This window comes from Vigna angularis, chromosome 2 (genome assembly GCF_016808095.1).
Source record: "Vigna angularis cultivar LongXiaoDou No.4 chromosome 2, ASM1680809v1, whole genome shotgun sequence".
Classification (NCBI taxonomy): Eukaryota; Viridiplantae; Streptophyta; class Magnoliopsida; order Fabales; family Fabaceae; genus Vigna; species Vigna angularis.
This window is the reverse complement of record NC_068971.1, coordinates 25,822,855-25,848,296: the sequence shown is the minus strand read 5'-3', so window position 1 is coordinate 25,848,296 and position 25,442 is coordinate 25,822,855. Positions and strand designations below refer to the sequence as shown.

Below are 25,442 nucleotides of genomic sequence, written 5' to 3'. Positions count from 1 at the left end.
GACCAAATGATGTATTAAACCTAAATTTTAAAAGGCAAAAATTAAAAATTCCTTTTGAACTATGGGTCTTAATTAGACAAAGTGCAACATTCTGCAACGGCAACAACACGGAGCAAAGAACCTTTCATTTTGCATGTCCAAAAGAGAAAAGAAGTCACGTCAATCTCAAATTAATTTGAAAGTCCAACTACCATATGGTAGGGTTAAAACTTGATGCGGTAGACATATTTGAGAATCGCTGTCTAAGGTTATTTTTACAAAATCATTAAAATTGTTGTTTCAGTTTCGTGTGCCTTAAAAGTGAAATCTTCAGTTAAAACCACAAAATTCCAAAGGAGATAGTAAAAATGAACACAAATATAATAGATAGACGTACCAAAGAAAGAGACGTACGTTAACTAGATTTTAGGTACAACCAAAGTCTTCTCTGCTATTTCTCAGATCTTTTTCTTAAGACTTTTCCTACTTATAACTCTAAACCTTCAAGCAATTCCTATGCTTTTCTTTGCCTCCAAAATTTGCAACACCTACTTCTCCACAATTAGTCCAAACCTCCTTTCGAAAAACCCAAACAAACCCGATAACCCTGCAGTCTCCAAAACCATAATGAGACCCAAAACCACATGCACCAACCACACCGTTTTAACCCGATGTTTCAGCCTTGCCATTATCCTCATCCTACGAACATCCCTTACCACGTCTGAGGCCAAGACTCTAACTTTGCCACTAAAATCACAAGTGATTCCATCTGGGTATCTCCCAAGACCACCCAACAAGCTACGATTCAACCACAACGTTAGCCTCACAATCTCCATCACAGTTGGCACACCCCCACAGAACGTCTCCATGGTCATTGACACAGGAAGCGAACTCTCATGGCTCCACTGCAATAACCACACAAACACAAACCCACTCATGCCCGACCCCTTTTTCAATCCGAATGCCTCCTCCACCTACTCGCCAATCCCGTGCTCTTCATCAACCTGCACGATTCGAACCCGAGATTTTCCCATACCCGCTTCCTGCGACTCCAACAACCTCTGCCACGCGACTCTCTCCTACGCCGACGCTTCCTCTTCGGAAGGGAATCTCGCTTCGGACACACTACGCTTCGGATCCTCCGTTAACCGGGGAGTTATATTCGGCTGCATGAACTCGTCCTACACCACTAACTCCGAATCCGATTCCAACACAACCGGGTTAATGGGTATGAACCTCGGGTCACTCTCCTTGGTTTCTCAATTAAAAACTCCCAAATTCTCCTACTGCATTTCAGGTTCTGATTTTTCGGGCATTTTACTTCTCGGGGAGTCCAATTTATCGTGGGGCGGGTCGTTAAATTATACCTCCTTGGTTCAAATATCCACTCCTTTACCTTATTTCGACAGGTCTGCGTACACGGTTCGGTTCAAAGGAATTAAGGTTTCGGATAAATTATTAAACATATCGGATAACCTTTTTGTTCCAGATCACACCGGAGCGGGTCAAACTATGTTTGATTTGGGTACCCAATTTACGTTCTTACTTGGCCCGGTTTATAATGCATTGAGAGATGAGTTCTTGAACCAAACAAATGGTACATTGAGGGTGTTGGACGATCCGAATTTTGCATTTCAGATAGCAATGGATCTCTGTTACAGGGTGCCCATGAACCGGTCCGAATTACCCGAGTTACCAAGCGTGAGTTTGGTTTTTGAAGGGGCCGAGATGCGGGTTTCCGGTGACCAACTTTTATATCGGGTACCGGATTTGGTTCGGGGTAATGATTCGGTTTATTGCTTCACCTTTGGGAATTCGGATCTGCTTGGTGTTGAGGCATTTATAATTGGTCATCACCAACAACAGAATATGTGGATGGAGTTTGATCTTGTGAAACAAAGGGTTGGGCTGGCTCATGCACAATGCGATTTGGTGGGCCAAAAGTTACTGGGCTTGGGCTGAGTAAGCCTACTTACTTCGTTAGTGTGTGGTCCAAAGAGGATAATTTATTGTTGGGGTTTGGTCAACTTCATTCAATTCAATTGGAGTGGCCAACCCATGGAAAGAGTGTTTTAGGGGAAAGCTTTAAAGAGAGTCTACTTTGTACATTCCATTGTTCGATTGTTTTTAGTAACCAAATAGATAAATTCTAAATTAATATTGTTCTTATTTCACTATCATCAATTGTCAACTTTATACATTCCATTTTTTTTTTATGCACAGTTTATACATTTCATTGTTTTTTTTTTCAATAACTAAATAAAATAGCTATTAATATTCCTCTTTTGACACTTTCTTTATGTTTAGTTATATATTTTCTTAAGGACATTTATTTTATTACCAGACTTTTTTTTTATAGAGAAAATCTATAATACTAAAACTCTTCAACTTCATGTCGTATTTTTTAATTTGTTTTTCTTGTAATTTTATTGTGTTAATTTTTTTTATAGTTATGATATTAAATCAATTTGAGATTATATTAATTAAATATTATTGATATTATTCAATTTGTAAATTTCGTCACAGTTTCTTAAAAGTGTATATGATGCTTGAAAGAGGAAGGGATATTTAAACTGTTATTGGTTTCGATTCTTAAACGATGCGAGACTATTATGTGTATTAGAAAAAAAATTCCTAGTTGAGAGTTAAAACAGTTTTTGTCCCCACATATGATGTCAATGTTCTGACCCTAATTTCGTTGAGATAACATATTTAAGGTCAATTACTGCATTCGAGATATTATCCACTTTGGAGCTTGTAACTCCTATCATGGTTTTGTTCTTAAAAGAGGTAGCGAAGAGTTGAAGGAGGAATGAGTATTTACGCTCTACTTGGTTCTAACTCTTAAGCGATATGAGACTATTATGTGTATAGTATAAGACCCTAGGAAAATGTGATAATTAAGAAATAATGTGGTCATGAAACTTGGATATTATTGTTTGATAATTGATGTTTGATGATTAGATGTTTTCTAAAATTATAATTATTATGTTTATCATTTAATGTTATTATTGATTAAGTGGAACATATGATTGGTATATTGTTATTTGAATGATTTGGATAGTGTGTTTTATTAATATGATGTGTTGGATCAAGGGTAGAAGGATGATTTAGAATTGAATAGATGTGGACCAAATTCTAGAAAGAAAGAGAGTTAAAGTACTTTTGGGTTTAATTTGTATTTTGGTCCTAAGGGCAAAAATGTCATTTTACCCTCATTAATTAGTGCATAAATTAAGTTATGGGGGTGTACAAAGGAAAAGAAAAGGAGATAAATCTGAAATTTAAAAGATTTAGTGGTTGTTGATATTATTTTAATTAAAAAGATAAAGATAAAATAAGAAAAGATAAAAAAAAGGAGAAAAGGGAAACTAGGGTTCATAATTGTAACCTATACCTAAAACGAAAAAGAGAGAGATAGGGAGAGAGAGAGAGAGAGAGAGAGAGAGAGAAGCAGTTTTAGGAAGAGAAGAGGAAAAGTTGTTGCAAATCTTAGAGATTGATGGTGTTTTAGAGTATAGACAAAGTCCTAGAATTGGTTAAGGTATGAGAAACTTACCTTTGTTGTTAATTATTATATGATTATATGTGCTCTTGGTTATTTTGATTAATAATCCTTGTTGATATATGTTATATGATTATGATTATGGTTGTTTGTTGCTCTTGTGGGCAAGGGTATATGTATGTTGGGTTTTCCCTATGAATGTATTTATGGTTGTTGGGTTATCCCAACGGAGGGTTTGATGCTAAGGAAGAATAAAGTTATGAGGCTTAGGGGTTTCCATGCAAATATATGTTATAAGGGTGTTGTGATAATCATATGCATTATAATTGTTTTGTTTGGATTATCATATGTACAATGATTAAATTTGAATGATTCAAGTGTTGTGATGTATGTGTTTAAGTATGTTTACAAGAGTATGTGATGCTTGAATGCATGAATGATGTTTTGGGGGAGTTTTCTCATGATTTAGGGTTGTTGCATGTGTGTTTATAGACTTGAATAATGTCCAGGATGTGTTTTGTTTCGTAGATAATCGATTATCACTAGTGATAATTGATAATTGCGCATCAATATTGAGTTTGGTTGCATGAGTAATCGATTATCACTTATTGTAGAAAAAGATAGGCCTTATTTTCCAACCAAGATGGGAGGTTCAATTGGTTCTGTATTAAAAATTGTTCTTTTCAAAACTTTTGGAAAATCTTTAACCCTTAAAACACAACCAAATAAAGATTGTAATGCAATAAAAGAGATAAGGGATAAAAAGACAAACACCAAGATTTTTATACTGGTTCAGCTTCAATGCCTACATCTAGTCTTTTTTAATCAACCTGAGATTGAAAGCCACTTCATTATATAGATTGAGTTATACAACAAGAATTACAGAGACCCTCTCTCAATGAAATCTCCTCTCCAACTCCAAATCTAATATAGAGAGAAACAACACAGAAAAAACAATCCTCTTTCTGCAGAAACCCTTTGAGACAACCCTCAAAGAAACCAGAACCTCACGTTCTCTTCCTGGCCACCGACAACCGGGAAACCACAATCCACAGATTGCAAAATTAACATTGATCTGATTCAGAACACCTAAGAGTGCGGATGATGATTAGCAAACGTAAGCACACAACAATTCCTTCAAGAATCCTTTGAATCTTCCAAACTACATGTTTCTTGATTCTTGGAGAATGACCACCCCTGCAATTTCTTATCTCAATGATAACGGTTGAAAATACTGTTATCTGTTATGTAATTTTAATACTAAATGCACCATTTTCTGCTTAGAAACTTGCTTGGAATCATTTTTTTCTATTAGGTTGTGTGAATAAGAGAGTTGAGGTTGAATTTGATGATTTTATGACTAATTCCCTTTGTTTTGATAGAAAATGAGTTAATATGGAAAGTAGGGATAAAGTGCTAAGGAGATGGAGCTTAGAAAGGTCCAGAAAAAGCGTCAGAAGGAAAGAAGCTTGAGGCTTGGGCACCCTTTTTGAGGCTTAAGCGCAGGAAGTGTCGCTCACCGCCCGGGCGCCCCTTTTTGGGGCGTTTGAGCGCCGGATGTAGACGGCTTGGGCGTACTATGGAAGGCTTAAGCGCAGGAAGTGCCGCTCACCACCCGGGCGCCTCTTTTGGGGGCGCTTAAGCGTCGGATGTAGAAGGCTTGGGCGACCTCTACGAGGCTTGAGCATGGAAGACCAGCGCTCGACGCCTGGGCGCCCTTAGTGGGGTGCTTGAGTGTCGGCGACTCAGGCTTGGGCTTTGTTTTTGTTATGCTTTTGTTCTATTTAAAGGACCCAAGCGTCCTAGGTTTGGTATCTCTGGCTGAAGCAGCACAACAACACACTCTTCCACTTTTGTTCCATTATTCATCTAGTTTCTCCATGTCTATGGAGAAATAAACTCTATTTGTTGTTGGGGGATGATGTAACCTTGTGAACTCTCATGTATTTGAATTGATTTTTAATTTCATATGCTTTTTCATTAATTTTTAGAGTAATTCATCCGTGCTTATTACATGCTTTGTTTAACTCATTCATCGTATGATTTATGAATTGCATGAGTGTTGGGAGGTTCCTTACGATTCAGGTTCTTGTTGAATTCTTCCTAGAGTAATATTTCTCACGAATGAGGGTATGAGTGTTGGTCGTCTTAAGCTCTTGATCTTCACATTTAATTACTAGGAATGCTAGGAATTGCATGAACTGGTGATTAAGAACAAGCTTCTTCGCCGTGGGATCGGGTTTAAGTGATTTAGTGAGTGATGTTGACATTAATGCATAAAGAAGAATTCTTACATACATGAGAAGGAACGTGGTGAAATGTAACCCTAACAACATACTCATCTCATATTAAACAACTTCCATTATCATTGTGCTCTTTCGCTATTGATCAAACTGCATTCATATTTAATTTTTTGTCTTTGCATATTAAACCAATGATCTCATTTTATTTAAGTCTTAATTAATCGAGTCATCACACAATTGTTTAGTGACGAGAGTCTTCTGGGATACGATACTTGGTCTTACCATTTTATATTACTTGTGCGATTTGGTATACTTGCCAATCCATCAACAAGTTTTTGGCGCCGTTGCCGGGGACTCACAGTTTAAACTATTCTATTTGTGTGATCCTTGATTAACTTTGACTTTATTTTTATTTTTGTTTTTAATTTTTATATTTTTTTTCTTTTTTGTGTTTTGTGTCAAGTATTTTTTGTTTTTGTACTAACAAAATTTCTAGGGTTTTGTGTTTAGTTTATGCAGGATATAGTTAGAACAAGGAGCAACAGAAGTGCTAAACATCTTCTTGAAGGACTTGAGACTAGTAGGAGGCCAAGAAGAAGCATATTATCTAGTGAACCTTCTCTAGAGAGAATTTCACATGCCTTACAATCTGATTAGGAAAACATGGACAACAACGGTGCTAGGCGTACTTTGGCAGATTATGCAACAGTGGTTGGTCCTCATTATTTTAACAGCATTGTAAAGTCGAGGGTCAATGCCGCAAGTATAGAGATGAAGCCTGCGTTGATCCATCTAGTGAAGAGCAATCAGTTCAATGGGCTGTCTAATGAAAGTCCATATGAGCATCTGACCACTTTTAATGAGATCTATAATACTGTAAAGCTGAACGGAGAGCTAGATGATGCTATTAGACTGAGCTTGTTTCCTTTCTCATTGGGAGGCAATGCTAAACTGTGGTTGAACTCTTTTCCTGAGAATATTTTTACTAAGTGGGAAGATGTGGTTGCAAAATTTTTGAATAAATACTTCCCACAATCAAAGATCAACAAAGGGATGTAGGAAATCTCTTCTTTTAGACAAGGCATGGAGGAGACATTTGGGCAAGCATGGGATAAATACAAAGGCTTGCTAAGAAAGACACCCACTCATGGTTTTGATGAAGTAATGGTAGTTATTCTTTTCCTTGGGGGTCTTGGCTCACAAACCAAATTGATGTTGGATGCCTCAACTGGAGGCAATATTAGGTGCAAGACTCCAGAGGAAGCCTATGAATTAATTGAAAACATGGCTACCAATGACAATGAAATACACAATGAAAGAGGAACTTCATACAGGCCAGTCTTTCCACTCAGAAAAGCACTGAAGCTGCTATAAGGAATCTGGAGATGCAGGTTGGTCAAATGGCTAAGAAGTTGGAAGAGATTCCTATCAGAAGTTTTGGGGCTAATACTGAAGTTAACCCCAAAGAAGAATGTAAGACTATTGTGAGTATGAAAGATGAGAGAGAGAGAGAGAAAAAGAAAAGTTGAGTGAGAAAGAAAAAGAATAGAGTGAGAGAAAAGAAAACGATGAGAAAAAAATAGAGAGAAAAGAAAAAGAAAATTTGATAGAAAAAGAATAAAGAGAGGAGAGTGATAGGGAGAAAAATGAAGAAGTTGAGAGAGAGAAAGAAAAATTAGAGAAAAAGCTCAATCACCCTGAAGAGTGCCCCAGAAAAGAAAAACAATTAGGGTGCTTTGAGGAAATTTCTAGAGAATTGGGGATTAGAATTCCTGTGACTGAAGCATTGCAACAGATTCCTAAAAGTGTTGAGTTTTTGAAGAAACTCCTCAAAAGAAAAGAATATTTAAAAGAGGAGACAATGGAGGTACAGGAAGAGTGTAGTGTGATCTTACAAAAGACACTTCCTCCTAAGGTTGAAGATCCAGGAAGTTTCACCATTCCCTGTACTGTTGGGAATCATAAAATAGGGAAAGCCCTAATCGATTTAGGGTCTAGTATTAATTTGGTGCCCTTATCTGTTCTGGAAAAGATTGGTGGTCTTGAAGTCAAACCTGCAAGGATGACTCTGTTTATGGCTGATGAATCCACTAAAAAGCCCTATGGTATGGTGGAAGAGTTAATGGTTCAAATTGAAAATCTCAGATTCCTGGTATATTTTGTGATAATGAAGATGGGGGGAAATTTGGAGATCCCTATTATTATTGGAAGGTCATTCATGAAAATGGCCAAGGTAATCATTAATGTTGATGATGGAACTATAGCACTTAAAGACCAAGAAGAGGAGGTGATTTTCAATGTCTTCAATGTTGAGCAGTCAATCCAGGTGAAGAAGACTAATCTCAGGACTTCAAGTGGAGGTACACCAGAGATCAGTACTGAAGCTGCCAAGCCAGGTAAGAAAGGTAAAAGGTTCTTTTTGTCACATGTAAAGGAGGAAGAAAAAGATAACAAAGGAGAAAGTGTTCATCAGGATCCCTTGGAGAAACATGAAGAATTTAGACCAGGGATTTTAGTGAGATTCAACAAAAAGCTATGGGTTGTGAAAGAACTTAGAACTGATGGACTGATAGAGATTAAATCTCCAATTTCCACGAAAATTAAAAAGATGAACAGGAAATCACTAAAGACCATTTGGTGTGGAGAAGGAAAAATTAACACCAAGATCAAAGATGTGACATGAGCTTATTGGGTCAAGCTAGTGATGTTAAAGAAGCGCTTGCTGGGAGGCAACCGAGTGTTTTAAAAACTTTTATTTGTTTATTGTTTCTTTAAGTTTTCAATTTTTCTGTTTATTTTATGTTTGCTTTGGGTCAAGCTAGTGACGTTAAAGAAGCGCTTGTTGGGAGGCAACCCAGTGTTTTACAAACTTTTATTTCTTGAGTTTCTATTTGTGTGTGATTTCAGTGTGCTTAGTCTAAATGTTTGAGGGGTGAAGAGAGATGAATTGATTGATTTGAGAGTTGGTTTGAGGACTAGGGAAAAGAAACTGAAAAATTCTAAGTTGAATCTGAGAACTCAGGGCCAGGACCACCCAAAACGAGCTAAAAAGAAAAGAGGGAAAAGTGTCGTCCGCCTCTTGAGCACCCTCTGAGGGGCGCGACTGCAGACTTGGTTTTTAAGTTTGGGGCTTAAGCGGGATTTCAGCCCACTTCTTATTTTCACGCCCTAGGTTCGCCCAAGCCCCCTTTCTCAAATTCTCCTTACTCTAGCCTCTCTAAACACCTCTCCCAAGTCCTCTCTTCACTTTTCCCCTTCACTTTTCCACCAAAAACCCTATTTCGCACTTGATTTGCACTTTCCAACCATCAAAGTTTGGGGTTTTTGATTGTGTGGCTGCTAGGGGATAGATTTGTGTACTTAATTTGAGCTTCAATCTCTGTTTTCTTGTCTCCAATCAAGTAAGTTCTTGTTAGGTTATGAATTGAGCACTTTAAAGTTTGATTTATGTAAGATTTGGATGAGAAAGTTTGATTTTTGATGCCCTATACTGTTTATGCTTGATTTCTCACTTTTTGGACTGATTAAATTGTGCCAATTTTGATCTAAACTAGGTGGAAACTGATTTGGAAAAAGATTGAAACAGCAAGGTCACGCTTGGCTGCACCGCGCGCCGCTCAAGCGCCCCCTGAGGGGCGCCCAAGCGGCGAGCTGCAGTGGCAGATTTTGAATTTTTTTTGTTGTGTTCTGTTTTTGGCTATTTAGTTCTGTGCAGTTGGTGTTGAGGGTTCTCCGTTATACCCTCTTTCTGAATAATGAGAGTTTGTGATTTTTGGGAACTAATGCTTGATGATTTCTAGGTTTGTCTGTGAATTTTTCTGTGCAGGAATGACATCTTCTTCAGGCAAAAGGATTAAAACCCTTGGTTCCAAAGAAAAGGGAACAAAGAGGAAGGAGAAGGAGTAGCTTCACTCAGACAAGTTCAGAACCCCTGCTCATGAAAGATACTTCCCACAAGTGGAGGGAAGAAAATTCCTAATAGAAAGGAAGGTGGCCTCCATAACATCCTTAGCTCCCCAATTTGGGAGGGAGCTGAACAATAGAGACTGGGGCCACCTGGCAGTATATCCCTCTCCCGCCAATGTTGACATAGTTAAAGAGTTTTACACAAATGCCAAAGCATTGGGGGGAGAACAAGAGATGTACTTCAGCTACGTGAGGGGTAAGAGGGTTATTTTTTATGCTGATGCTATTAACTACTTCCTTGGTATAGAGTGGGAGGGGGAGCAATGTCAGTTTGCCTCATCCTTGCTAAAAGGGGTGAATTATGAGGATGTGGAGCTGACCTTATGTATGTCTGGAGGGCATTTTCAGAGGAATAGGTCTAGGGCACCCATTCACCTTACTAGACCTTATCTGACGCCTCTGGCGAAGTATTGGATGACATTCTCTCATGCCAACATCCAGCCCTGCTCTCATGTTTCTGACATCACTGTTCCTAAGGCTATCCTCCTCTACTGTATTCTCAGGGGCCTTAATATTGACACAGGCCAGGTCATAGCTGATGAGATCCAAAGCTGTGCCCGTGATTCAACCAACAAGGCACCCTTGGGACATCCTTCATTGATCACCTACCTTTGTGAGGCCGCAAGCATTGATGTTTCTAGGCCACCACTAGAGCGTCCAAGAAAGGAGTTGCACGCAGCTTACTTTACTCATTATTGTGCAGTGGATGAGCCAGGTCATCCAAAGCCACCACCACAGCAGCCCAGGGCACACAGGAGGGCGCCACCACCAACTCAGGAGCCGGTTCATGAGGTCGCTCCTTTCCAGATGCGGGACATGTATTATTCTCTGCTGGATGCTAGGATGAATGTCGTATACAGGGGCGAGCAGGCGCTGCTTAGGACATTGACGTCTGCATTCCCTAAGAGACGGTTCATGTCTCAGGATGAATTTATAGCTTATGTGGCATGGCCCGCTGACCCAGCACAGGAGGGTGATAGAGCTGAAGCAGTTGAAGCTTCAGCCATGGATGCTAATGATGATGATTCTGATGAGGAGTGATGATTTGTATCTGGCACCTACTGAAGGGTGCCATCTTTGTTATGACCAGGATTTATTTTATTTTTTTGTTTTTGTGTTATTTGCTTTGATTGACTGTATTTTGTTTCTGTTTTATTAGTTTCCTTTTTAATTATGTGCTTTGTATTATACTTTGATTTAATGAACTACACTACTTTGGTTCAACTATGATTGTTTTGTGATGAGTATTGCTTTATGATGCTCTGGTGTGTTGATTGATGTTGAGATTATGCATGATTTACTAGTCTATAGGTGATGACTCGCAGTGTATAAAACAAGTGTTTGAGGTAAAGTTTGATAGAGATACTGAGCAGGTTGTTTTTCTGAATTCTGGGACTTGAGAGTTTACCTGTGTGAGTTTTGGGCTTCAGAGTTTTTTGTGAATAATTACTATTACTTTGGAAGCATGAATGATTTTGCCCAAATTTTCTGTGATTGAACTACTTGCTTGCGGGTTTCACATGATCAAGGCCATCTTTTGTTATCCCTTATTTTTCTAGCCTTCACATGAAATTATCCACTGAAAAGAAAATAGTTTATTCTATCCTTTGAACCTTATCACACTCACACTAGTGAAATTAAGTGTTCAAAGTGTCTTGGTAAAGGTCACATTGCATCACAATGCCCCACCAAAAATACCATGATCTTAAGGGGTATTGATGTATATAGTAGCCAAGATGAGGAAAGTGAGAGTGAGAGTGAAAGAAGTGGTACAAAGAAACAACAAGAAAGTGCAAGTGAGGATGTCCATCCTTGTGCGGAGAACTTCTTATGATAAGAAGGGTTCTCCATAATCAACCTAGTTCACAAGAGCACACACAAAAAGATAACATCTTCCACACTAGATGTAAAATCTTAGACAAAACATGTTCCCTTGTTGTGGATAGTGGCTCATGTTCAAATTGTTGTAGCACTAGGTTGGTTAACAAGCTTGGATTAACTACTTTTCCTTATCCTCAATCTTATAAACTTCAAAGGATCAATGAGGACAAGGAATTGGAAGTTAATCGACAAGTGATGGTCAAGCTATCCATAGGGAATTATGAAGATAGTGTGTTATGTGATATAGTACCTATGGATGCTTGTCACATTTTATTGGGAAGGCCTTGGCTTTTTGATAGAGAATCTCTACATAATGGTCACACCAATGAAATAACCATCACTCACAATAAAAAAAAGTTTGTACTTCATCCTCTCACACCTTCTCAAGTGGAAAATGATCAAGCACAAATGACAAAGAAAATAGAAAAAAAAAAGACAAAAAAGAAGGTAAAAAGAAAATAGAAGACACATTTTGTTCTAAGTGTCAAAGCATGATGCACAAGTCTTAAGAATGCCCCAACAAAAAAACTTATGATGTTAAGGGAAAAAAGCTTGTGTAAAAGTGTAAAGGTCTCCTTGTCATCTTCCTTTAGAAGCATGGCAAGAAAAGACTCAAAGCATCCTTGTGTGGGACATAAAATTTTCAAGAAAAATGCTCCTAATTTCCAAGACCTTAATCATTCATTTGATTTAAGGTGTATCCTTATTGGGAGCTATACCCTTCACATACTCACTATTATAACACTTGTTCTAACTTGTGTTATAAAATGGGTATTTGACCCTAGTGGAAAAATAAGGAAGAATTGAAAATTATGAAGGCATGTTGAAGATTTGAGGGCAAATCATTTTCAAGAGGAAGGGGATGATGGCATACCCCTTGCCATGACCTAGCACATTCATGACGAGTTAGAGGCATATATGAAAGATGGGCCTAGACTCTTTCTCTTGGGCTAGCTTAAGTCATCATGAAGATTTACTTAATTAAGAATAATTTTGGGCCTTGTATTTTGAACCACGGAGTCTAGATTTTTATTTGGGCTTTGTATCATGGGTCTAGTGGTGTAGGATTTCAATTGGGCCTTGTATTTTGGGCCAAGTAGAATAGGATTTTGACCAAACAAGTCAACAAAGGGCCAAGACCTACAATTGACTATGCTTAGACCTCCAAAATGGGTGTGTTGACCAAGGGGTCAACATTTGACTAAGCTTGGAGAACAAGGGAGAAGAATTTCATCCTAGACATGTGGAAGCTTCCCATTGGAGAGTTTTTCTCCTAGTTAGTGGCCATGTTTTACTCTAGGAATGGAGAGTTTTTCCATAGGTAGTGGCCACATGTCACTATCTCATTTGAGAGGATTTTTTGCCACTTGTCTCCCTCCTATTGGAGAGAATTTCTCCTTGCTCTCCAAGCCAACCAAGGTGGCTCTTTTAGGTTAAAGTTTTTGCCCATTTTGAGACACCTTAGCCTATAAATGGAAGTGTCTTCCATCATGTAATCACCTTTGATTTAGAGTAAAGTTATGTTGCCATGTTTGTGCCATACTACTCTTTTAAAGTCACCCTACGCTAGAGCAACCCAAGTGGCCTCCTCTAGCCATCTTCCTCTAAGAGTTGGCCCAAGCTCTCTTTGAGAACCCTTAAACACATCTTCCCTCACCATACAACTGACTATGCTTAGACCTCCAAAATGGGTGTGTTGACCAAGGGGTCAACATTTGACTAAGCTTGGAGAACAAGGGAGAAGAATTTCATCCTAGACATGTGGAAGCTTCCCATTGGAGAGTTTTTCTCCTAGTTAGTGGCCATGTTTTACTCTAGGAATGGAGAGTTTTTCCATAGGTAGTGGCCACATGTCACTATCTCATTTGAGAGGATTTTTTGCCACTTGTCTCCCTCCTATTGGAGAGAATTTCTCCTTGCTCTCCAAGCCAACCAAGGTGGCTCTTTTAGGTTAAAGTTTTTGCCCATTTTGAGACACCTTAGCCTATAAATGGAAGTGTCTTCCATCATGTAATCACCTTTGATTTAGAGTAAAGTTATGTTGCCATGTTTGTGCCATACTACTCTTTTAAAGTCACCCTACGCTAGAGCAACCCAAGTGGCCTCCTCTAGCCATCTTCCTCTAAGAGATGGCCCAAGCTCTCTTTGAGAACCCTTAAACACATCTTCCCTCACCATACAACTGACTATGCTTAGACCTCCAAAATGGGTGTGTTGACCAAGGGGTCAACATTTGACTAAGCTTGGAGAACAAGGGAGAAGAATTTCATCCTAGACATGTGGAAGCTTCCCATTGGAGAGTTTTTCTCCTAGTTAGTGGCCATGTTTTACTCTAGGAATGGAGAGTTTTTCCATAGGTAGTGGCCACATGTCACTATCTCATTTGAGAGGATTTTTTGCCACTTGTCTCCCTCCTATTGGAGAGAATTTCTCCTTGCTCTCCAAGCCAACCAAGGTGGCTCTTTTAGGTTAAAGTTTTTGCCCATTTTGAGACACCTTAGCCTATAAATGGAAGTGTCTTCCATCATGTAATCACCTTTGATTTAGAGTAAAGTTATGTTGCCATGTTTGTGCCATACTACTCTTTTAAAGTCACCCTACGCTAGAGCAACCCAAGTGGCCTCCTCTAGCCATCTTCCTCTAAGAGTTGGCCCAAGCTCTCTTTGAGAACCCTTAAACACATCTTCCCTCACCATACAACTGACTATGCTTAGACCTCCAAAATGGGTGTGTTGACCAAGGGGTCAACATTTGACTAAGCTTGGAGAACAAGGGAGAAGAATTTCATCCTAGACATGTGGAAGCTTCCCATTGGAGAGTTTTTCTCCTAGTTAGTGGCCATGTTTTACTCTAGGAATGGAGAGTTTTTCCATAGGTAGTGGCCACATGTCACTATCTCATTTGAGAGGATTTTTTGCCACTTGTCTCCCTCCTATTGGAGAGAATTTCTCCTTGCTCTCCAAGCCAACCAAGGTGGCTCTTTTAGGTTAAAGTTTTTGCCCATTTTGAGACACCTTAGCCTATAAATGGAAGTGTCTTCCATCATGTAATCACCTTTGATTTAGAGTAAAGTTATGTTGCCATGTTTGTGCCATACTACTCTTTTAAAGTCACCCTACGCTAGAGCAACCCAAGTGGCCTCCTCTAGCCATCTTCCTCTAAGAGTTGGCCCAAGCTCTCTTTGAGAACCCTTAAACACATCTTCCCTCACCATACAACTCATCAAAACCATGAGTTATCAACACCTTTCACCACCACCAAATTTCGCAATCTTCATCCATGAACTTATGGCTTGATTTGCTTCTAGATTTGACTTGTCCTAGCTAGAGCATTGCCATCAAGAACTCTTCAAAAGAAGATCTCTGATATCATCATGGAAGAGCTGCAAAGGAAAGATCATGATTATGTATCAAGATAAGCCTGAAGAGGCAAAAGTAAACTTAATAACAGAGGAGGAAGAAAGATATTTGAGAACTTTCTAAGAATTATTATTATGTAAATGAAAATGTATTGTACATATATGTATAGATAGTGTAATAGAGAAACAAAGTAAAATAGAATGAAAATATATAAGAAACAAAGTAAAACAGAATGGAAATTATGAAGAGTATTCTTGGTGGTGGTGGTGTTTTTGGTGTTTGGTGAAGGAGTGGTCTCTAATGCATTTTACATCTTCTTGTTTTTGTTTGGAAATGAAATTAAATTGTTTTATAATCCTTTGGGAGACGAGCCACCACTATCTCAACATGATGTCCCATAACCCCATCTCAGCCAACACTGAAATGCTATCATAGATTTGGCACTACGCAATACCTACTAAAATGTCTATTTTAAGAAATACATTATATTTTACATTAACTTAAAATTAATTTAAACTAAATTTAATTTATTTTTACTATAGGGACATTAGAAAAATTTTCTATTTAAATTTATTAATACAATATTTTGAACAGTCACATCTATCAAATTATTCATAAATTTTTACAAAATTTTTCTTAAAATCTCTTAATTTAAACAACTACATAATCTCATTTTCACTCAGAATACCTCCACTCACTCATTCTCATATCCAAATCGTGACTCCCAATCAAAACACGTCCTAGAGTTTAAATTGAATTCAATCGGGAATAGGAAAAGGTGCCAGATCCGTAAATAAAAGGCACAGTGTAGCACTGCAATAAATGAAGGAAGGAACAGTACTAGATCTGTGAAAAAATCGGGATTTTGGCTTGGATTTTAAAACTATGGGTAAAATTTTCAATTTAAACTCCACAGAAATAAACTAAAGTCGACCCTACAACAATTTAACAGAAACAGTAATCCTAGAAAACATATAAGAGAGAATGTCGACAACAAATATAAAGTGGCACAGGCAGTAACATCAAAAGCTGTTAGATAGTTAGAATAGTATGAAATTTAGAACCAACAAAGCTAACGAAACAATGTGATGTAAACATGCAACTTTCCCTTTCTTCTATTCCTTTATTAGCAAGTTTCAACGGTAGGAGCCTGAAGTTTACCCGTCAACCAAGTCCATCAAACCCAATTTGTGATGCTCAATCCCTTTCATTTCTCCACATTTTATTTCTTTTATTTCTCACTCAAAATGTAGGGACAAAACATGATCTAATAATTACATGCTTGCAATATTATACTTCCAAACAATCTTCACAAAATTAATAATCCAACTTCACTAATTTTTCTATAAATTAAAAAGCAGTTTGAATTGAGGTGATAGCAAATATTATGTAATAATTTCTCAATAACGGAATTTATGTAGCTTATCAATAGAGTTAGGGTCTAATGTAAGGAACTAACTCCCTTCAAATGTGATGAACCAAGTTTCAATTTTTGATATGTGAAAACAAAATGTTTAATTGGATATTTCACTCTCTATTAGTAGACCGTTAGAGGAAGATCCTTAATAATATAATCTGGCTTGTAAAGTACTCTATATTTTTAACCATTACCAGCAGCTAGCTAGCTAGTGGCATGGTTCAAGTTCGGAACATTGTTGCTGAAGCCATTCCAAGTCTGTAATATCTCATTTTCAACCACCTAATTATCTAATCCTACTGATTCCATGTTTACTATAAAAGATGCTGTCTCCTTTTCTTGTTCTCTTCATCCAAAGAACAAACATCAAACTCTATTGTCTAATTGAACAGCTTCAAAACAAGATTTACTAGAGAAAACAGGAAATGGGTTGTGCTTATCTCAGCATGCCAGGTTTCATGAAGGCAATGTTTCTGATGTTATTTGCTGTGATGATATTGCCAGAGCTGACTCATGCAAAGCATGCAAGAGTCACCAGGCACTACAAGTTTAACGTATGTGCAATACATTTCATTGCATGTTTTCGATACAATGAGATGCTTTTTTCAAATCAATTTTCTTTTACTGACTGTAACACTTCTCCTTTGTCTTTTTCTCAGATCAAAATGCAAAACTTCACAAGGCTATGCCAAACAAAGAGCATTGTAACTGTCAATGGACAGTTTCCTGGTCCTAGAATCATAGCAAGAGAAGGAGATAGAGTTGTGATTAAAGTGGTTAACCATGTTCAGTACAATGTGTCCCTTCATTGGTATTGTTATATAATTAGACCCCATGAACCAATTTGTTTTGATTGTTTGCATTTTCTCAACATTTGATTAAATTTTCAGGCATGGAGTTCGCCAACTGAGAAGTGGCTGGGCAGATGGACCTGCCTACATCACACAGTGTCCAATTCAGACAGGCCAGAGTTTTGTGTACAATTTTACGATCATTGGTCAAAGAGGAACATTGTGGTGGCATGCACATATCTCATGGCTTAGAACAACCCTTTATGGTCCCATTGTCATTCTTCCCAAAAGACATGTTCCTTACCCTTTCACTCAACCCTTCAGAGAAGTTCCCATCGTATTGGGTAAGTTGAGATCCTAAAAAACAACTCCATGAGAAATTTAATGTCACTATGAGCTCTACATGTTAGAAACATTGACAGTTTTCTAATATGCAAATATGTACAAAATGGCAGGAGAATGGTGGAAAGCAGACACAGAAGCAGTTATAAATCAAGCAACGCAAACAGGATTGGCACCAAATATCTCAGATGCTCACACCATCAATGGTCTTCCAGGTCCTGTCTCCAACTGCCCAGCCAAAGGTAAGAACATAGTAATAAGGAAAAGTAATTAGTATATACTTTAATAATATAAAAAATTAAAATGTTATATATGATAAGCTTTTTGAGTTTTACAATAGTTATCATAGAGTTTCTATTGGAGATAACTTCTGAATGTTGAGGATTCAAGATTCTTTTACTCAGAAATCAAAGTTAAAATAAAAAGATGGAAGAAAAACACAAACTTTGTCAATTCTTGATCATATATGATTATTGATAGTTTTCATTTCATTAAGTGAAACGGTCTATTTCTTCAGATACTTTCAAGCTCAGGGTGAAGCCTGAGAAAACATATCTGCTTCGTTTGATCAATGCTGCACTTAATGATGAGATGTTCTTCAGCATAGCCAACCACAGCCTCACTGTTGTGGAAGCTGATGCTGTGTATGTAAAGCCCTTCAGCACAAAGATTGTTCTGATCACACCTGGTCAAACGGTCAACGTGCTTCTCAGGGCCAAATCCAAGGCTCCAAACGCCACATTTGCCATATCTGCAAGGCCCTATGCTACAGGTCCAGCTGCTTTTGACAACACCACAGCCACAGGGTTTCTTGAGTACAAGAAACATTCACTTTCAAGCAACAAGTCAAACACCAAGAAGCTTCCTCTTCTTAGACCAGTGTTCCCTAAATTCAATGACAGTGTCTTTGCAATGAACTTCCACAACAAGGTGCGTAGCTTGGCCAATGCAAGATTCCCAGCAAAGGTTCCAAAAACTGTGGACAGGCGCTTCTTCTTCACCGTTGGCTTAGGAATCAGCCAATGCTCAAAAAACCAACAATGCCAAGGGCCTAATAACACAAGGGTAGCTGCTGCTGTCAACAATGTGACTTTTGTGATGCCGAGCATTGCCTTACTCCAAGCACATTTTTTCAACCAATCCAAGGGAGTTTACACCACTGATTTTCCTGCTAACCCTCCTTTCAAATTCAACTACACTGGCACTCCACCAAGCAACATCATGGTGAGTAGTGGGACTAAGGCAGTGGTGTTGCCATTCAACACTAGGGTGGAATTGGTTCTGCAAGATACAAGCATCATTGGAGCTGAGAGTCACCCACTTCACCTTCATGGCTTTAACTTCTTCATTGTGGGTCAAGGCAATGGAAACTTTGACCCCAAAAAGGACCCCAAAAACTTCAACCTGGTTGACCCTGCTGAGAGGAACACTGCTGGTGTGCCATCCGGAGGCTGGGTTGCTGTGCGCTTTCTTGCAAACAATCCAGGTGCGTACTATTCAATTACACAAGAGTTAACTAAATTAATACACTCTAATCCCATGACACATTACCATAAATAGTTTCTGATTGTTTAACATTTATCTAATACTACCATTAATGATCTCTAATTGACTGAAAGGGTCAATTTAACTCATTTATTTACTTTCTTTACTTAAAAATGTATACTTAATATCTTGTGATGCATCTATTAATGGACAGCATTAAACCAGTTTAATGATATAGTTCTTACACCAACTTCTTTTAAGATTGAAAGGCTACAATATAATATCAATGATTCAATATGAAAAAGAACAAATATAACATGAAGTCTATCAACAAATAAGCATATTCAAGATTCATTGTTAGTTTTTGAAACATCATCTGCTGATGTTGAATGAACAGGTGTTTGGTTCATGCATTGCCACCTTGAAGTGCATACTAGTTGGGGCTTGAAAATGGCATGGATAGTTCAAGATGGAAAGCGGCGCAACCAGAAGTTGCCACCTCCACCCTCTGATCTCCCCAAGTGTTGAGAAGATAGACACCTTAATGTTTTCCTTTTCTTTGTCTGGTTTTGGGGTTAGATTTTGAAGTATTTGCCTTCTGGCTTTTGATTTCAATTTTTGTCCACCTCCTTTTTCTTTTCTCATTTTTGGATATAATGTTTGGGGCAATTAGATTGTTGTTTATGTGGTAAATCTAGTTAGAGAATTGAGTGGAGAGTTGTATGCAGGTTTTAGTATTCAATCATCAATTTTAATTTGTAATACTTTTGCCAACTATTATGGTAGTATGAAAGAATCAAAGTTCCTACATATTCATTGAATGCCTAATTATATACTATTTTGGAATTTAAAAAATGATCTTGTATGATGTTAACCAAAGAATAATTTTGGACCAGATAACTTGAACTAATCAAGTTAGGAGTTGAATTAATTGGTAATTATTGTCTTGTGGGTACTAAATGTAGCATTATTTATATAAAATAATGAAACAGGAACAGTTTGTTTGTTCCTAAAAAGTGTTACAGGAAATCAAATTTCCTATGTTCACATATTGCAGATAAGTCAGAAGGCATACCGGGGGGGACCTGCGAGATTCTTCTGACACTCACTCACACGGCACATATTAACTCGCGTGCGATCATCGTCACAAGTTAAATACTGATAACTAAATTTATTAGGTACGTTTTTCATTTATTAAAAGTTCTCAAATTCAAATTTTTAGTTGCCATTACATTTCTGTATATCACAAAATTACTTAAGAACGTGGTTCCATGGCAAACTTTGCATAAAACATGCTAATAACACTTTTCTTCATTTTTAACATTTTAAAATATAATTTTATTGTTAATTAAAACTTATTAAATAAATTCTCACCTTTTACTTAGCGAGTGGATAACTTTTAATAAAACAATAATAAAATATATGTGTGTACCACACTGATCGGACGGTCCAGAGAGCAGCGTCGGCAACAATCTAACTGCCGGCGTGTACCATACAGACCGGGCGGTCCAGAGAGCAGCGCCGACATCAACTTAACCGCCTGTGTTTCTTCAATCTTTTTTACTGTGCTCTTTGTCTCTCGCTCACGACACTCAAATTCATTTTCCTTCGAGTTTGATACTCTCATAGCGTTGCTAGACAGCTTGCATAAACACTCACTGCGTACTGTTCTACTCGATCATTCATCCTTTCACTCGGGTGAGTAATAACCATGTACCATACGGACCGAGCGGTCCAAAGGGAGCAACGCTGAATCGATTTAACCGGACGGTTGTACAAGATCGGCCGGTAAGTGAACTGGGTCATTAAAACCATGATTAAGGTAAATAGTGATTAAAATCATTGGACTAGAATTGGGCCGTGATTAACTTTTCACTAATCCAAGCCCATGACGAAAACTATAAATACAGGTCAAATGTAAGTAGTAGATAAGTTGCATTTACTGCACATTTATTACTGTTCTATTAAATTGCCTAACGACAACGAGGTTTAGAGCGTGACCAAACGACAAGAAGACAAATAGTGAAGGAGTTTGGCGACTCAGCCCGTAACCGAAACAATATGTTAGAATTAATGTATATCACGAATTTAGCTAAAAATATTAATTTTTTATAATGTGGTGAACAAAAAATTATTTTTTTACTAATAAATATTAATATTTAACACTTAACTGTATCTAAATAGAATTTTATTTAAAAAGGCATGTTTGTAAGAAAAATATAGTCGTGTTAGAAAACAAGAATTAAAAATAAAAAAAATATTATAACAGTAATGAATTATTTTTATTAATTAAAATTCAATAAAAATACTAAAATATTATTGAATGTCATATTTTATTTAATAATTTTTTCAATTTTTAAATTGTAATCAATAAATATAGGTTAGTAAACATGTTTCGACTAGAAGGTTTATTATTTTATTAATTATTAAAAATAATAAAATTTAGTAAATCTCATGATTTATTTAACATTTTTTTTTTAATTTTATAGTTTATAATAATTTTTAATTAATAAAAATGTGTTAAAAAAATAGGCAGTGTGTTGCTACACTTTATTAATCATTCAGAAGAAGAAGAAAAAACACTTATTGTACTACCGTATGCCCAAGATAAAGTAATTTTGACATAGTTACTTCCTTGGTGCTATGCACGCGCCGTGGAGTGTGTGGGCAATGACATAGAAAGAAGAAGACAATGAAAATGTGGATGTTATATTCTCGGATATACTAAGCATGGCATCTTTAATGTTTGCACTTTTCAGAGGTTCTCTCCAAGGCTCGTTGCCTCTGAAACCCGTCTTTAATATTCTGTGTTCAATCACATTTTTTGGTTTTCTAGATCCAGATGGAGGAAATCAAGGACAACCCTTCTCAAGTTAACAGGTTTCACTCTCTATCTAGGTGGTTTTCAAGATTTTTCTCTTTTATTCTTTCTGCAGTGTTTGATCACTGATTGATCCACCCTTTCCTGCATTTCATGTTCTAGTTTTATTTTTTTATACAAAAGCGATGAATGACCCATTTTCTATTGTATATTTCACTATACTGTTGCTCTCATCCAATATGGTATGCTAATGAAAACCTTAATTTTTATGTCAGTTGCTGGATATTGAAAACTCTGCTGCTAGTAAGAGATTTAGGGTTTATTTTTCTGTACTTTTAATTTTTTGCTTTAAGAAGCTTGTTTGATACAAGTATGTTTTAAGATAATAAAATTAGAACCTTTTTAATTTTTTATTATTCTGGTTCTTTTTTACATTTTCCATCTGTTTCTTCATTCTTACTCTTAAATATTTGTTTTTATTGAATTTATTTTATAAAGTGATTTTTTAAAATTAAAAAGCAAAATCACACCTACACGCCATTAGTTTACTTCCTTCAAACGAAAAATATGATTATTTTGACAAGGCCTGTGATATATTTTTGTTAGCATGCTCTGTGTGCTTAAATAACTATCTCACTAGTCACTTTTAGTAGAATCAAGTTGAATCTCTTCTCTGAACAGCGTTTTTATTAGCTAATCTTTGTATTATGACCAGTGATTTGATAAAACATTTCTAGTTTCATAGTGTATTTTTAGAAATTATACAAAAATACCGTTTCATTTAATTTGTAACCTATTTTTAAAGGTTTGTACTAGAAACAGTCAACATATATATTTACTTTTAAGGATAAACTTTAGACTTATAGGTATGTGCTTGTTTGTGTAGAATGTACAGCAATCAGTGGATAGAATTATGATTGTAGATGTAATCCTCTGGTACATAATATTTGGAATTTACTTCTTTGGGAAGTGTATTTTGTCTCTTTTCTATTATGAAAACCTTCAAAGTGTCAATCCTCAACCATACATTTATATTCCAGAAATGATTAGATTTATGAGAAAAGTATGCGTTCTATACTACTGGTTATTTGTAAGTGGAGAATGTTTCACTAATGAGGAAAATATGCTTCTACACTGCTGGTTATTTGTAAGTGGGTAATGTTTCACGAACAGCTACTTTAAGAAGTTTTACTCTGTTTGTTGATGCATAATAACAGGAGTCTACAAATGGTTTACTCTGATCTTAATGGTCCTTTCTGCTTATTATTATGTAAAAGCTTAGCATTTGAATTGTTATTTTTTAATTGTTTATATTTTGACACCATATTACAGGAATGGTTGAAAAATATTATTGTTTTATTCAAGAACTCCTCCATGTGTAACCATGTTGAAAATGTCAACAGAACATTGTAATCTGTTTGCAGCTATATTTGCACCACTGAAAATGCCCATATCATCAGTAAAATTAACAAGAAGAATGTTATAACTACAAAAGTGCTTTCCACCTAGTGATATAGCTCTATAGATCAAACGTTTGCTATCATACTATATCTAGAAGTATATTTTTGGAAACACCATTTATGTGTGCAAAAAGTACTTTGATGGAAGTGATTTTCTATGTCAATCCATTAGAGAGAAGCAACTGATTGTTTCCTGCCTTACATATTATGTAATTTGGATGTGTCATTTGTTCTTTAAAATGTTAATCATTATTCTTTAAAATGTAAATCAGTAAGCTTTTCCATTGTTGCACAAAATAGATAATAGACTGAATTTAACCTTTGTTTGTCAGACATGACTTGATTATTATGATCTAATATATGAATATGTCTTATGTGATCAAGAAGACATGACTTTATGATCTAAAATAGGAATATGATGTCGATCATCAACACATTGATTACAATATATATCTTCTAACTTGTAGGTACTATTTATCCTTTTCAAATCTGAAGTTTCATAAGAAATCAAGAAAGAACTGGGTTTTTACTGGTTTACATACATCCCTTTTTGCCACTCCACTATCACGATTAGTAGATTTTAGCTGAATAATTGTCCTTTGCTTCTTGTTTTAATTATGTCCTCTTCTTTATGTAGGAATGAAGGTTCTTTTGACAGTTCTTATTGAGTCCTTTTCTTTTATTCTGACTTTTCCCTATTACACTTTTCAGATTCCAGGTGAATGGAATTGACGATTTTAACATTGTGGAATGGAAAAAGAAAAGAAAATTACAGAGTGATCAGTTGGATTTGCTTAGACCAAAACATAAATGCTGGGTTGGAAGTTACTCCCCTGGACATGCTTCAATGTTTGATGAAAATCCAGTTTTTGAGGCCATTCATAATCACACAGGTGAAAGGTCCGAACCTGAATCTGCCAAAGATAGCAATAGTTTTATGGAAGACAGTGATACTGCTGTGTCTGTAAATAAAGAAGCCAATCATGAGACAGATTGCGAAAATTCATACTTATATGGTAGGCCATCCATTTCTTTGGTTGATTGGGTTTCACTACTATAATGTTAGTTACATAAATGTTACTCTTGCACTCTGTTCTCTACACTTCCCTTTTACACCTTTTATGTTGAAAAAGGTGAGAGTTCTCCCTCCCCTTAACTCGATTGTTTTTTTACCATAAAAAGGTTATGTGTACGAGTAAAGGGTACAAAATCAAGTCTAGGATAAGATGATATGATGCGGATAATGCTTTGGTAACTCCAACTCTTTGGAATGTATAAACAGTAAACAGGATGAGCTATATCGAAGAGGAAGCATTTGTTGACACTGAATGCATTCCACACTATGATGATACTGATGCACAAGATTTGAACAATGATGAGGAACACCTTATGGGGATAGAAGGCTTTTCAGGTCGTGAATGCTCAGAATATGCCAAAGAAAGCAATGAGTACCCAGTAGATAAGGAATTCGAAGATTTTCTCTTTTCCAGTGGGGTAGATCCTAATGTGTATGTCCTTTCATCCGGAAGATGGAATGTAAATCAAGGTATTATGCTTGTTCTAGACAGTTAATATGCACGAAGATTATTTCACCGAAGATTATTGCACCATGCTAGCACTTGTTAAATTAGTTTCAAGGTTACTGCATTTGATAAAGAAGTTTTGTTTAGATATTGCTGGTTAACGAATCAAAATGTTTTCAATGCAGAAGCCCAATCAAACTCAAGGCCACCAACAATTGATCAAGAGTTTGAGGAGTACTTTTCTATGCTTATGCTCTAGGACAGTTTTCCTATGAAGGGAGTATGTATAATTGTATATATAATGTTGAAAACAGATGTTGTATGTACTAATTGTACGAAGATTTAGTAGTTTTAGTAACATCTGCAGTAGGTGTAATATGAGATTTCTTCTTATATCCTCCCTCCTCTTTTTCATTTATCACCATTCATTTCCTTAATGCAGTTCTCAAATTATCTTCCATGTTACATTTTTCACCTCACTTCATATTATTCCCCACTATCTTTGATCCCCTTTCTTTGCTTCCCAGACCAATATCGTTAGTAAGTACGTCCTACCTTGCTGTAGAACTTATATACCAAAATAATATGATTATTTTTATTGATTATGTTTGTGTTTTTTATAGGTGATAATCTTACTCAAGTCTGAACTGAAGTAATCTTATGTAAGTTA

At 36.6% G+C, this 25,442-nt stretch overlaps 3 protein-coding genes across 5 annotated transcripts; all 3 read left to right on the top strand.

The window, feature by feature from the left end:
- The first annotated feature begins 404 nt into the window (after window positions 1-404).
- Window positions 405-2,137, top strand: LOC108328529 (aspartic proteinase PCS1). 2 transcript variants are annotated; one of them, XM_017562408.2, is made up of 2 exons: window positions 405-1,207; window positions 1,277-2,137. In XM_017562408.2, exons 1-2 carry the CDS (start codon window positions 496-498, stop codon window positions 1,939-1,941), a joined length of 1,377 nt encoding a protein of 458 aa, XP_017417897.1. In that variant the 5' UTR covers window positions 405-495; the 3' UTR covers window positions 1,942-2,137. The 2 variants fall into 2 exon arrangements, with proteins under 2 accessions (XP_017417897.1, XP_017417896.1); XM_017562407.2 differs by having other exon boundaries at window positions 405-2,137.
- Window positions 2,138-16,711: 14,574 nt separating this feature from the next.
- LOC108328109 (laccase-17) lies at window positions 16,712-19,784 on the top strand. The gene is made up of 6 exons (XM_017561906.2): window positions 16,712-16,904; window positions 17,010-17,161; window positions 17,241-17,485; window positions 17,597-17,725; window positions 18,001-18,969; window positions 19,366-19,784. The coding sequence occupies exons 1-6, from the start codon at window positions 16,776-16,778 to the stop codon at window positions 19,494-19,496; spliced, it is 1,755 nt and encodes a 584-aa protein (XP_017417395.1). The 5' UTR covers window positions 16,712-16,775; the 3' UTR covers window positions 19,497-19,784.
- A 1,913-nt stretch (window positions 19,785-21,697) lies between these two features.
- LOC108327115 (protein FAR-RED ELONGATED HYPOCOTYL 1) lies at window positions 21,698-25,167 on the top strand. 2 transcript variants are annotated; one of them, XM_017560845.2, is made up of 4 exons: window positions 21,698-21,848; window positions 23,961-24,265; window positions 24,532-24,795; window positions 24,958-25,167. In XM_017560845.2, exons 1-4 carry the CDS (start codon window positions 21,811-21,813, stop codon window positions 25,029-25,031), a joined length of 681 nt encoding a protein of 226 aa, XP_017416334.1. In that variant the 5' UTR covers window positions 21,698-21,810; the 3' UTR covers window positions 25,032-25,167. The 2 variants fall into 2 exon arrangements, with proteins under 2 accessions (XP_017416334.1, XP_017416333.1); XM_017560844.2 differs by having other exon boundaries at window positions 21,701-21,866.
- Window positions 25,168-25,442: the final 275 nt, after the last annotated feature.